General features: G+C 38.1%; 1 protein-coding gene across 5 annotated transcripts in view; it reads right to left on the reverse strand.

Moving 5' to 3' along the window:
• MTHFD1L (methylenetetrahydrofolate dehydrogenase (NADP+ dependent) 1 like) overlaps positions 1–13,802 on the reverse strand; it is a 233,799-nt gene that overhangs the window by 136,767 nt on the left and 83,230 nt on the right. For all 5 annotated transcript variants that reach the window (XM_074990392.1, XM_074990388.1, XM_074990391.1 and 2 more), the window contains one exon: positions 7,274–7,385. In XM_074990392.1, coding sequence (XP_074846493.1) covers positions 7,274–7,385 — 112 coding nt within the window. The remainder of the gene's footprint in view (positions 1–7,273; positions 7,386–13,802) is intronic.

A 13,802-nucleotide genomic window follows, 5' to 3' on the forward strand; every position in this document is an offset into this window, starting at 1 on the left:
CTAAAAATGAACACATTAAAAATGTTAAACCCTTAAAAAGCTTTTGATTTATTCAAAGAAAGCACAGAACAGTGAGCAGGGCTGATGTCTGCTATACATCTTAATGCAATACTGATTCCATTATCAGAGAATAACTGATGTATCACAAGTCCAAAGTGTTCACACCTTGGATGGACTTTCAGCATATCGTATGGGACTGAACAGATTCTGTCCAGATGTGCATCAGTTAAACTAGTGATAAAGAAAACCCATCCCTTGCAATACCAATGCACTTTAAAACAGAGATTGCCAACATTGCATTAAACATTTTAAATGCATACTGCCTACTTGGAGAAACCTCATTTTCCATATTGACTACAAGTCTACATTTTCATTAATAATTTACCATTTGCTTAATTATTGCTTTTTACTTGACAGCATGCGATGTCAGGTCAGAGGTCCTACTTAAACACTGAACACAAAGTTGTCCATGCAAACAAAAATTAAATTCAAATGACAACCAATCACTGCCCAATCATACTGAACCAAAGGCCTGAAATGACTCCAGATATTGCAGCAATGAGTAACACTTGGATATTCCATCTTTTCAAAATTAAAACATTCAAAACTTAATTGCATAAAATCATTTTGAATAAATTTTGCTGTGGTTCAGAAAAACAAAAAAAACAAAAAAATCCTTGTTTGATGAGTCTTTGTATCCAAGGAGGGTAGTCTTGGGGTAGTTTAACTATCCAGTGATAAGAAAATGGTAAATCTACAGTATTTTTTTTTAAATATAGACAAATGAAGCAATTTCTCTCTCTTGTAAAGATGCATGGACTGGTACCTGGGTCTGCCAACATACATTCCCAGTGCCACTGGGAGGTCACGCAGATCCAGAACCAGGGGGCACTCTGAAGAGAAAAAATCTGAGGGAGTGTTCTCAGAGGAATCAATGACATCATCTTGCAACCCTCTAATTGGCCAAGCACTCTATTTAACCCCTGGAGCATGCCTTTCAGTCTATTTTGTCTTCTGACTTCCAGTCTCAGATCTCAGCATGGGTCTGACCCTGAGTCTTGCCTCCTGATTCCAGTCTAATACCACCTCTGATCTCTGATCTAGCTTTACTCTGATCCTGACTCCTACCTACCAAACCTGGCTGTAGCTATTTCTCCAAATTCTGATCACCGTCTACAATCCCTGACATATGGATTGAAGCTGAATTGTGACAGACAGGCCAGTCCACCTGCTTCCTTCTCCCTTACACCTATATGATTTGAATCTCCACTGTTACTTAAATTGCAGAGAAAAGGTATAACAGAAGAATTGACAGAGAACGAATCTGAAACATAGTTAAAGATGGTTTGTCATTTACTAGGCTACAAACCAAACTACATTTACCCAGACAGAAGAAAAAGGAGGTACTCTTTTAAAACCTATTAAAGACAATGGAGGGAGGCTGTTCTCAGTGGTAACGGACGGCAGAACAAGGAGCAATGGTCTAGTTACAGAGCAGGAGGTGTAGATTGGATATTAGGAAAAACTATTTCACCAGGTGGATAGTGAGGTGCTGGAATGCATTACCTAGAGAAGTGGTAGAATTGCCATCCCTAGAGGTTTTTAAGTCCCAGCTTGACAAAACCTTGGCTTGGTTTATATAATTAATGTATCTTTTGTTATATTCAATGTTAATTGTAATGGTATTTAATTTTTATGGTATTTATGATTATTCACCTTCAATATGTTTTTAAAAGTTTTCCTGTTTCTATATGTTTGCAATATTTTTATAAAGCTCATTATCATCTTGGGAAAAACTACCTTCTTTTTCCTCTTCCTGGGTGAATGTAGCTTAGTTTATCGCGTAGTGAATGACAGACCATCTTTATGTTTTATATTCCTTCTCCATCAAATATTCTTCTGATTTGGCAGTGTAAAAATTGATAAATTGTTAACATCTTTTGAGAAAAAAAATCTTATCTTCTATATGCAATACACCAATGTGAATACCATCCTCTATAAAGTTCCCCAAAATAGTAAGGTACTATCTATGGAGGATTTTAATGCTAATGTATCAAATAAATTCATTTTAGGCAAAGTCCACATCTTCATGGCTATAAGAAGTTATAATGCCCTAGCCAATCATCTGTGGATAAAATGACTCTCTTCCACTGCTACTTGTGAATCCAGGGACAGACAAGGTTTCCTGGATGGGAACTTCCTTGACAAAGCATGACCGCAACTCCTTAAAAGGAACAGACACACACCATTCACATTTATCTGTACACATGATGCCTGTCAGTGGTGGTTCTGTCACCATCTAGCACAAGTAAATCACTCAGTACGTCTACACTAGGACCTAAGTTTGAAGTTAACTTTGACGTCAGGCACTACTTCGAAGTAGCCAGCAGAGAGTCTACACACATTTTTCCCTTACTTGAAGTTAACTTTGAAGTCCTTACTCCATTCCCGGTAATGGCATAGTGCCCTGCTTCGATGTTTAACTTCAACGTAGGGTGTGTGTAGACACTTAACTTTGAAGTAAGCAACTTCGAAGTTACTTTTGTAGTGTAGACACAGCCTCAATTCCCTAGCATAGTCAAACTAAAAATAAACAGTGTAAAATGGTTGGGAAGTCCATGATGTGAGAAGTTAGAAACGCATGACAGTGTTTTCATTCATCACAAATATTATTTATAATAAACTGCAAAAAATTCAGATTTACCTTTGATACCTGTAGTGAGGATTAAAATAAAAATCTAAAAATATAAACATCTCGTGTAAAGGAAAAACTCAGCAGAAACTAGGGAAATAGGCAGCAGTAACTGAAATATTCTTATAAAATAAAAGCTTTATTCCTTTATACAGTGGAGATGTGCAAGCAAAAATTATAAGGCATGTGGTCTTCTTTTAGCAATGTTTAATCTACTGCTGAAATTGACACACAGAAATACAAACTCTTACTTACAAGTTTAACGTACAGTAAACATTTCAGTTGATGATGATGATGAAACATTTTCATACCCGACATTCTATCATCCGGAACTCTCATATAATCAGCATTTTAACCATAAGTAAATTTTAGTTACACTTTCCGTAAGTACAGTATGGTGAAAATAAATATAAATACATACAGCGAATTCAGTATGGCTGTGTCTCCACTAGCTCCCAACTTCGAAGGGAGCATGGTAAGTAGGGTGTTGGGAGGCTATTAATGAAGTACTGTGGTGCATATGCAGCACTTCATTAAGCTAATTCTCCCCCACGGCAACTTTGAAGTGCCGGCTTGCATGCAGCCGCAGGTAATTCGAAGTGCCAAGGCTACTTTGAAGTCCCTTTACTACGCACAATTCACTGAACGCAAGCAAGCACTTGGAAGTTTAACACTTGGAAGTTCCCACGGGCGAGAATTAGCTTAATGAAGTGCTGCATATACACCACAGCACTTCATTAATAACATCCTACTTACCGTGCTTCCTTTGAAGTTGGGAGCTAGTATAGACACAGCCTATAAGTTTACAGTATGCAATACTACTGTTGCGGGCAAATAAAGTATTCTGCATATATTTTTGTTTGTTTCTTAATACCTAATAGTGTTAGGCATTGCTAAGTATACCTTTCTATTATCCAGAACATTTGACTAGACAGCAACCTCCTGTTCCCAGAGCTGCAAGAGTTTACGGTATGAACCTCAGCCTTCTTTTTAGAGAGATGCATTGTTCATGAAAATGGACCAAATGAGCATGTCTGTAATGACATCTTATGAAAATGTCAAACGGATAAGGACAAAGTTGTTCTAATGAAAAAATGTCTAACACTGATTATTTCTTCTATGTTTGCAATGAAGTTATAAATACGGTTGTATCTGTTTAACAACTTTTGCTTGCTTAATGAGAATCATCAATCTATGTAAACATAACTCTGGAAATGAAAAAAAAAATCTTTCCCTTTAATTTTAAAATTACTAAAAAGCAAATGTCTATTTAAAATCTAATTTATTTTTCATTATTTAAATTCTTCATTTATTTTGCCTTTCACTCCATTTAGGTAATGAAAATTAGACTTTTAGGTTCTCATGCGCTCAAACTGTGCAGTCATTGTTTGGATTCACCACACAATGGAGCAGTATTTAAATAGCAATTATACTATGAAAAAAAGTTACTTGAAACTGTTCCACCAGGTTACACATTTGACTTTTATATCAAATTTAGGTCAGTTTACGTGTAATTTTTTTTCTGGTTCTAAATGTCAGCAGTACAATCTCAACCTGGAATCTAAAACTCGAGCTGAATTCTTTCTCGTTCTGATATCTCCACTAATATAAATGTAGTAATTTAATTAATCATTCTGCTGAGAGGCTTGGTCTGTAATGGGATCCATTGCCTCTTCCACATCTATATTTCAAAAAGGGGAAAAGAGAGAGAAAAGGGCAGCTTTTAAAAAGTGGAAGTCAAATCCTAGTGAGGAAAATAGAAAGGAACATAAACACTCCCAAATTAAGTGTCATAATGTAGTAAGAAAAGGCAAAAAAGATTTTGAGGAACAGCTAGCCAAAAATTCAAAAAACGATAGTAAAATGTTCTTTAAATACATTAGAAGCAGGAAGCCCGCTAAAAAAGCAGTGGGGCCCTTGGACGATAAAGATATAAAAGGAGCGATCAAGGAAGACAGTACTATTGCGGAGCGATTAAATGATTTCTTTGCTTCAGTCTTCACGGCTGAGGATGTTACAGAGGTTCCTAAATCTGAGCCAGCCTTTTTAGGTGACAAATCTGAGAAACTCACTCAGATTGAAGTGACATTAGAGGAGGTTTTGGAGTTAATTGATAAGCTGAATAGTAACAAGTCTCCAGGACCAGACGGTATTCACCCAAGGGTTCTGAAAGAACTCAAATGTGAAATTGCGGAGTTATTAACAGTGGTTTGTAACCTATCCTTTAAATCCACTTTGGTACCAAATGACTGGAAGACAGCCAATATAACGCCAATATTTTAAAAAGGCTCTAGAGGAGACCCTGGCAATTATAGACCGATAAGTTTAACATCAGTACCAGGCAAATTAGTAGAAACACTAGTAAAGAATAAAATTGCAAGGCACGTAGAAGAGCACGAATTGTTGGGCAAAAGTCAGCATGGTTTCTGCAGAGGGAAGTCGTGTCTAACTAATCTATTAGAATTCTTTGAAGGGGTTAATAAACATGTGGACAAGGGGCACCCAGTGGACATAATATACCTAGATTTCCAGAAAGCCTTTGACACGGTCCCACACCAAAGGCTTTTATGTAAATTAGGTGGTCATGGGATAGGAGGAAAGATCCTTTCATGGATCGGGAATTGGTTAAAAGACAGAAAACAAAGGGTGGGAATAAATGGTAAATTTTCACAATGGAGGAGGGTAACTAGTGGTGTTCCCCAGGGGTCAGTCCTGGGACCGATCCTGTTCAACTTGTTCATCAATGATCTAGAAAATGAGGTAAGCAGTGAGGTGGCAAAGTTTGCAGATGACACCAAGTTGTTCAGGACAGTCAAAACCAAAACAGATTGTGAAGAACTACAAAAAGATCTCAGCAAACTGAGTGATTGGGCAGCAAAATGGCAAATGAAATTTAATGTGGGTAAGTGTAAGGTAGTGCATGTTGGAAAAAATAACCCAAATTACACGTACTACATGATGGGGTCAAATTTAGCTACGACAGATCAGGAAAGGGATCTTGGAGTTATAGTGGATAGTTCTCTGAAGACATCCACGCAGTGTGCAGCGGCAGTTAGTAAGGCAAATAGGATGTTAGGAATTATTAAAAAAGGGATCGATAATAAGACAAAAGATATCATACTTCCCCTATATAAAACTATGGTACGCCCACATCTTGAGTACTGCGTGCAGATGTGGTCTCCTCACCTCAAAAAAGATATATTGGCATTAGAAAAGGTTCAGAAAAGGGCGACTAAGATGATTAGGGGCTTGGAACGGGTCCCATATGGGGAGAGGCTAGAGAGACTGGGACTTTTCAGTTTGGAAAAGAGGCGATTGAGGGGCGATATGATAGAGGTATATAAAATCATGAATGGTGTGGAGAAACTGAATATAGAAAAATTATTTACCTTTTCCCATAATACAAGAACTAGGGGACACCAAATGAAATTGATGGGTAGTAGGTTCAAAACTAATAAAAGGAAATTTTTCTTCACACAGTGCACAGTCAACCTGTGGAACTCCTTGCCCGAGGAGGCTGTGAAGGCCAGGACTCTATTAGGGTTTAAAAAAGAGCTTGATAATTTTTTGCAGGTTAGGTCCATAAATGGCTATTAGCCAGGGATAAAGTATGGTGCCCTAGCCTTTAGAACAAGGGCAGGAGATGGAATGCAGGAGATAAATCACTTGATCATTGTCTTCTGTTCTCCTTCTCTGGGGCACCTGGCATTGGCCACCGTCGGCAGATGGGATGCTGGGCTGGATGGACCTTTGGTCTGACCCAGTATGGCCATTCTTATGTTCTTATATTGGTCTGGCAGTGTTAACAAGCAGTAAAAATACATGTTAGACCCTGATTCTATAGTAAGAACTATGCAGGTGGAAATCCATGCAACTCCTTTAGTGTTAATCATAGATCAAATCCTAGGCCTGGTAGTGACCACAGGAGGTCACTGAGTCCAGCTCCCTGCCCAAAACAGGATCAACCCTAACTAAATCATCCCAGTCAGGGCTTTGCCAAGACGGGACTTAAAAACCTCTAGGGATGGAGAATCCACCACCTCTCTAGGTAATGTCTTCCAGTGCTTCACCACCTGCCTGGTGAAATAGTTTTTTTTTCCTAATACCCAACTTACATCTCCTCTCTGTAACTAGAAAGCATTGCTCCTTGTTCTGCTATCCATTAGTACTGAGGACAGCCTCCCTCCATCTTCTTTAATAGAGCTCTGACCACTCACGTGTGTCTCAATGCAGTCTAGGGATGTAGTTAGTAAAGAGAACAGTCAGACATGACGAAGAATCTACCATTTTTATAGTATGACTTTTGAAGAAGTGTTCTTTGCTTCAGTCTGGAACACACTAATACATAGTTTATCAGTGCAACTTTATCCTTCAATGTTAACTTACCGATTGTGGCAACTCCACAGCCACCATTTATCACCTTATTGTTTAGTCAGAGTTTAAGGCCAGAAGGAACCATCTGATGATCTAGTCTGACCTCCTGTATACGGATATCCACCGACAGATGCCAGTATGTGCATACTAAACCCAACAACTGTCAGGAACTGGTCATGAGAGAGCAATAATAAATAAATAATTTACCCACAAATCCTCCTTCTCCAACCAGCTTCAGGGCAATCTTGTCTGCCAAAACTGAAGAGTTCCCATGTGCAATATTAGCAAAGGGTCCAGCATGCACAAATACTGGAGTTCCCTGAAAGATACAAAAAAAGAATTTATATCCATGATCATCCAACAGCCAGAGAAGGGAACTGTCTCCATAGCTGTATGCTTTCTTGATATATGCGGTTTTGAATAAACTGTTAAGGGGTCACAGGGACTAGAAACTGTATATTAACAGATATTTCGGGAGGACTGTTATTAGTGATAGTTCAGGCGTACATAGCTCCACCCACGTGAAACTCTGTTGGTTTCTTCCTAACCTCTAATCACTTTTGTTTTGGGATCTTTGTTCATAAAAGAACACTAAATTACTAGTTAAAACCGCAGGACAACACACACAACAATATATTAGTATTAATGTGGTGCTTAAGAACCTGAGGTACTGTATAAAACCTAAAAGATGGTCCCAGACAAAATTTAAGTATAAGATGAGGCAACAGATGGAGACAGGCCCCGAGGAAGTACAATAAAACAATGACGACACACTGATCAGGATGCGGTCTCTACACACCAGCAGTCTAAATGTTGTCGAGATTGTTGTAAACATCACAGTACAGGAGAGTTGTAAAGGAACATTCACAAATTAGGATTAAAATTAAATGAAGCACAGCATGTAATTTATTGACAAAAGTCTTTTCCATCTATTAGAATAGGTGAGACAACTCATTGCCCAGGAATATCCTCAACTGTGTGTGTATTACACTCTCTGAATAGACATGGATTTTTGCACAATGCTCTAAAGTGAGATACTGTTTTGCTTTGAATATTTCAATGCTTCCAAGATTACTGGACAGAAGACACAAACATCTTGAAATCAGATGATAGAGTTGCTCCAGTTTTTATTTTCACTGAAATGTATTTAAAATCATTGATTTGGTCTATATGAAAATTAACGGCAAACAGGTCTATATTCTCCAAGAATATCCTCGTAACTGAGGTCAGACAGTGAAGTAACAGAAGTTATTTAAATCTCCTTTGCATTATTTAAAATGCTTCAGTCCTGATAAAGAGAAAAATTTCAGAGAATTAACAAAACCAAATGACTCTCAATGCTTTAAGTGACTTGTCGGTCTTACTATGTCTGTCTCACCCTTGTTATATTGTTCTGTCTCACTTATTACACGATTTTTACTCTGCACGATTCACAGAATGCCCATCACAATCATTTAGTCTTACGCTGGTTTTCATACACACAGTCACTTCCCGTCAAGCAGACAAAACAGCACTTTAGACCCCTACATAAAAAAAATGCAGGATCCATCTGTAAAAACACAGTTTGTCTTTGTGGGAAAATAAGTGTATACATACGTGTGAGTGTACATGTGTGTATGGGAATGTTACTGAAAAGACAGACAATTCCCGTGAACCATCTGATGGCTATTATGCTGTACATGTTTTAAAGATGAAACAATGAAACAAGAGCAGAAAGAACGGAAATGCAACAAAAAGCATGCCTTAGAACAAAAATAATGATATAGGATTATCAACATCATTATACTTCCACTCTTCAGCACCAGTGTCCCTTTATGTCCTCAATGGACTATAGCAGTGAAATGTCAGTAGAGCTTTTTAAATGTATACAAAATCCAGCTTGAAATAGAGAAACCTTCAAAATACGAGTTTCTAAATGTATGATCCTTCCCTGTGCTCAAAGCTTATTAATAGTAACAGCAGCTCCTAGGAATCCTAATCATGCAATAGGCATCTCACAAAACACATAGCAAAAAGATAGTTCTTGCCTCAAACTGCTCACAACCTAAGCAAACAAACAAACAAACCATTTCCTCCTATGATGTTTTTATTAAGGCTTTTAATAGTTTCGGCAAATGTAGCTTGCTTGCATCAAAAACCCACATTTTTTTTCATACTAAATGAATTATCTGTCCAACTATCAGAGCTGTAAAACCAACATATGAAAGTCTACTGTGGATTCTAGTCCATTGAATTTATTTTTACTGTCATGGACTTCATAGTACAGCAGGTTTGCATATAATCCTGTGAGACATCTGTTTTACAAATGACAACTAAAGCTATCCAAAGAAGAGTTGCATAGTGTCTGCTCACAGAGCATATTTTAAAGTTAGCGTGTGTCCTAAGTGCCAGGTTCGAGGGTGCTTAAGCAGCAAAAGCCTGAAGGGTTTGTTTATTGGTGTCAACTGCATGTGAGGTATCTTAAGGTAACAGATATTTAGCTACATATATGGCTTGATCTTAAAGCTTTTAGTCAGAGAATTCTCCTCCTGAAACAAGGACCCGAAAAGCAGCTGAATTAGGTCTTGTTGACAACAAAATTCATGGAGCAAAAAGTATGGCCTGATACAGAGATCTTTGGTGCCTCAAGCATGCATTTCAATGAATGGATTAAAAATCTTCTCAGAATGAGGGTTGTCACTAGAAAAGAAAACCCCTCGCCCACACAAAGACCCACATCAGACATCTCCAAAGCTGCCCCAAAAATGTATGAGGAACTCACAATGCTGCAATGTACAGCTGCTACTTAGTTTGTGACCCATTTCCAATAACTATCCACAGAACTGTGTATACATTTAATAAGGGAAATTCTTAGTTACCAACAGATTGTAGAAAAAAATCATGCCTGAAGCAAGATATGTAAGCTTATCAACAGCAGACAGGATGTTTCTGTTATTTATCACTACTTGCTAAAATGGTAATTTAAACATAAGTTACAGGGAAACCATATTACCACTCCATAAAGCTGCTGGATATGGACGTTTCTCTGCTACATATGGTATAAATAAACGTCAATTGTTACAGGAGCAATTCACAAGAGTATCTTCCATGCCAGTCATGGATAATACACCACAAAACCATTATGTACAGCTAAAACAAGCATAATAACCATAACAAAGGTAAAAGCTGCTGAAGTGTGACATCTATTATACTCAGAGCTGGTACCAATACCTATTGTTAAAGCTGATCAATATTTCTTATTATTAGCTCCTGCTTTCAGTTCCTTTGATCTTTGCCAAACTATAACACCATTTTAAGCTGAAATTTCCATGCCAGGTGTCTGCCCCAGGTTGATTTTATTTTAAAAGTTTTGCAAAAACTGTTCAGTCCTCACTGAGACTGAAACTAGAAGAAAGACATTTTACTCATATTTTTTTAAAAAAAAAAATGGAGATAGACTGAGGAACACAGCAGTGAGTACTAGAACTGGGCCAGGTATCTGGAACAAGGAGCCAGGGATAGGGTGAGAAACAGGATAAGGACTGGAGGGGAGAAATCAGAAAAGGTTCACATTTCGGGGTGGGGGGCGGTCAGAAGGGTTTATAATCATGGTGTCCAACCAGTTCTGAAGCTACTACAGTGGCTACTGCTACGAGAACTAGCCACACTTTTCTGAAAACGTATTTATTGTTCAATCCAACTAGCAACACTCAACGGGCTGAACAGCCATATGTGGCTAATGACTAGTGTGTTGGACACCATGGGTTTATGATTACTAGAGCACATTACCCACCAGAATACTCAACCTAAGATTTCAGAGGCTAAACATTCTTCCATTATGAGAAAACATCCATGGAATCTATGTATCAAAGTACAAGCCTCATGCCTCTTTAGCGGCTGGTCCACATAAAGGATAACAACCTACTGATGCTATCAGTTACTCATCAGCACAAATGACAGAAGTCTGTGCTGTAGATCTAAAAATTCCAGCTGTACTGAAGATTCATTTAGTGGGCATGAGGGAACTTCTATTTTTTCAGTTAACATTATACAAACCAAAACCAAAACCATAAAAACCTAGGAACGTGCACATTAACACATGGGAAATCTAGTCTGACTCAATCTACTAACTCATGAGAACACTACAATCTCTGTTGTCTTAACCTTGGCTTTATCTATAGTTAATTCAAAGTAATTTTAACTTAAAAAAATAGGGACTGGAAGGGGAACAAAGATCTCCATGTGAGAATCTCACTGCAAAACTAATGCTGTCTTTAATACAAACTTGGTTGATGGTGAATGTTTTGATATTGTATTTCAATATGGATTTTGGGGTGAGGGTATGAGGGGAATCCCTAGGCAGGGTGTCCAGGGATATGATGCTTGAACTTACCAGTCACAATGAAGTTTAATCACAGTTGTTGATGGGTTAGTAATAATCAGATTCCTTCAATACCAGATGGCAAGGGAGTTACAAGAATACCCTTGATTCTGGTTACGTACATTTTGGTTTGCCAAAGAATGTCCCAGGACGTCTCAAATGAAAGCCAGGGTCATACCAGTCATTAACACTGTTGTAAAATGTACATATGGATACTTCGTAAGCAATTACATAGGTACAGTGAAAATACGTTCTTAGAGTCGGTATGTCAGCAGAGGTGGAGGCACAGGTTTCCAGTTGGACAATATTGTTTATTCACTTGTCCCTCTGGTGATGTCTACATTTAAAACATTAAAGTGATTCAGCAGCAGTGGTTTAAAGTGAATGTATGGCCACAGCACCAACGCTGGGAGAGAGCCATGGTGTAAAACACCTAAATGAGGAGCACAGCTCCCAGTTCCTGGAGGTCCCTTTACACTATCAGTTCACAATACTGTAACTTGCTGTGCTTGGGGAGTGGTTTTTTTCCCCACATCATTAAGCCAGGAAGTTGCCACACAGAAAAGTGGCAGTGTAGACATGGCCTCTGTGGGGATACAAGTTAAGCAATGAATGCAAACACAACGGAGACACATTTACATTCAAAGTTACCAAAGAGCTATGAAATTAACAAGGGAGAGTCACATGGAGGAAATCTCAGGTAATAAACTTATCCTTGATTCCACAACAAGCATATCTCAATGCTGTGGCAATAAGCAATTATTTAAATTAATCTGAACTACATTTAAATTAATTTGAATTAAATATTATAATCTGGTGTGTTATGTTGTCCTTCTGCGGACAGCAGAGCTGGTATTTCTCTGAGTGGCCAGTGAAGGAGGGTCTGGCCATTAGACAGGAATGCTTCAAAGGGACTGAAGTGCACCATGTGTTAACCTGCAAGGCAAAGGCAGGTTAGCACTGCTGAGAGGAGAGTGTTTGGATGGCCAGGGAGCTGACAGTTAAGCACAAAGGATTTTCCCTCAAGCTAGAGGGGAGGGCATGGCAGGGTGTCCCACGATCCTGGGTACTTCCAAAACCACCACAGGGTTTTCAGACATAGGTTGGAATTGACCAAAATTGACCAAAACAGTGACACATAAAGGGCAGAAATTGGTCCTGTTCAGAAGGACAAATAAAGAAATACACATTGAAGAATAACCAAAAACTAAAAATGTGGCTCTCATGACCAAATACATATGAATCAAATAAAATGTTTAAAATTTAAAACAACACTGCAGAACAACCATTCTTTATGTAATACCATTCCCAGATACACACAGTATTAATAGAGTGGTACAAACTAGACAAGACAATCAAAGCTATGTCATGACTGATGTACCCAAAAGGTAGTCCAGATAGTAGTTTAGTGACAAATTCACTAAACCTTTTTTCTTGGTTCTGGACAATCTCTGATTTCAGTTATTGATTGTTACTGAAACAGTTGCTTCGGAGAAAAAAAAACAAACAAACTTTTCCAGAGATACCTACTCAGATCACAATAGGCCATCTACAGTGAAATGGAAAGCATGACAAACACTATTTTAATACAACATTTCTTATACGGAATGAAAAATAAGTTTTATCCCATTCCTGCCTTTTTAAACAAAAATCATAGAATAATAGGGCTGGAAGGGACCTCAGGAGGTCATCTAGTCCAGCCCCCTGCTTCAAGCAGGATCAACCCCTACTAAGTCATCCCAGCCAGGACCTTGTCAATCCATTCAAAAAATCTCAAAACAAAAAGCTGACACTTGGAATTCTCCTGGACTGAAGTTCTTCTAAATGGGGGACTTGATTTCAATATGTTCAGTGGATAGAGAGTTGTGTATCATGGCACTGTCTAAATATTTTTACAGTTGAGTTTTTCCAACAATAAAAATCTATTTAGAAAAAAGCAGGAGTGCTTTTGTATTTGGCACAAAGTTTTCTAGGATGACGCAAACTAAATGTCTAGCACTCTATTTATTTATTTTTCTGAAGATAAATGTCTGTAATAGACCAGGATGATTAATCCACAACTAATAATTTACTGAAAAGAATGTTGCGGCTATTCCAATTTCCCCTAAATATATTCACTATTCAAAATACTTTTATGAATATTGTTCACTTGTTGTGACTGGTCAGAAGTCACTCTCTATTGTTTCTGGCTGGAGAAGAATAATGTTTATCAGATTTCTGGTAAAAATACTGATCCGAAAAAAAAAAAAATCTCATTTCTAAAAGCAGTGAAGTTCAATTTCTTCTCTACAAGCATTGTGCCAAAAGAGCATAGGTGCAGGCCTGGTCACACAAAGCAAGTGAGTGAGTGTAAGGCACCCATGATACATGTCTTCC

The sequence above is a fragment of the Carettochelys insculpta genome, chromosome 3 (assembly GCF_033958435.1).
Source record: "Carettochelys insculpta isolate YL-2023 chromosome 3, ASM3395843v1, whole genome shotgun sequence".
Taxonomy (NCBI): Eukaryota; Metazoa; Chordata; order Testudines; family Carettochelyidae; genus Carettochelys; species Carettochelys insculpta.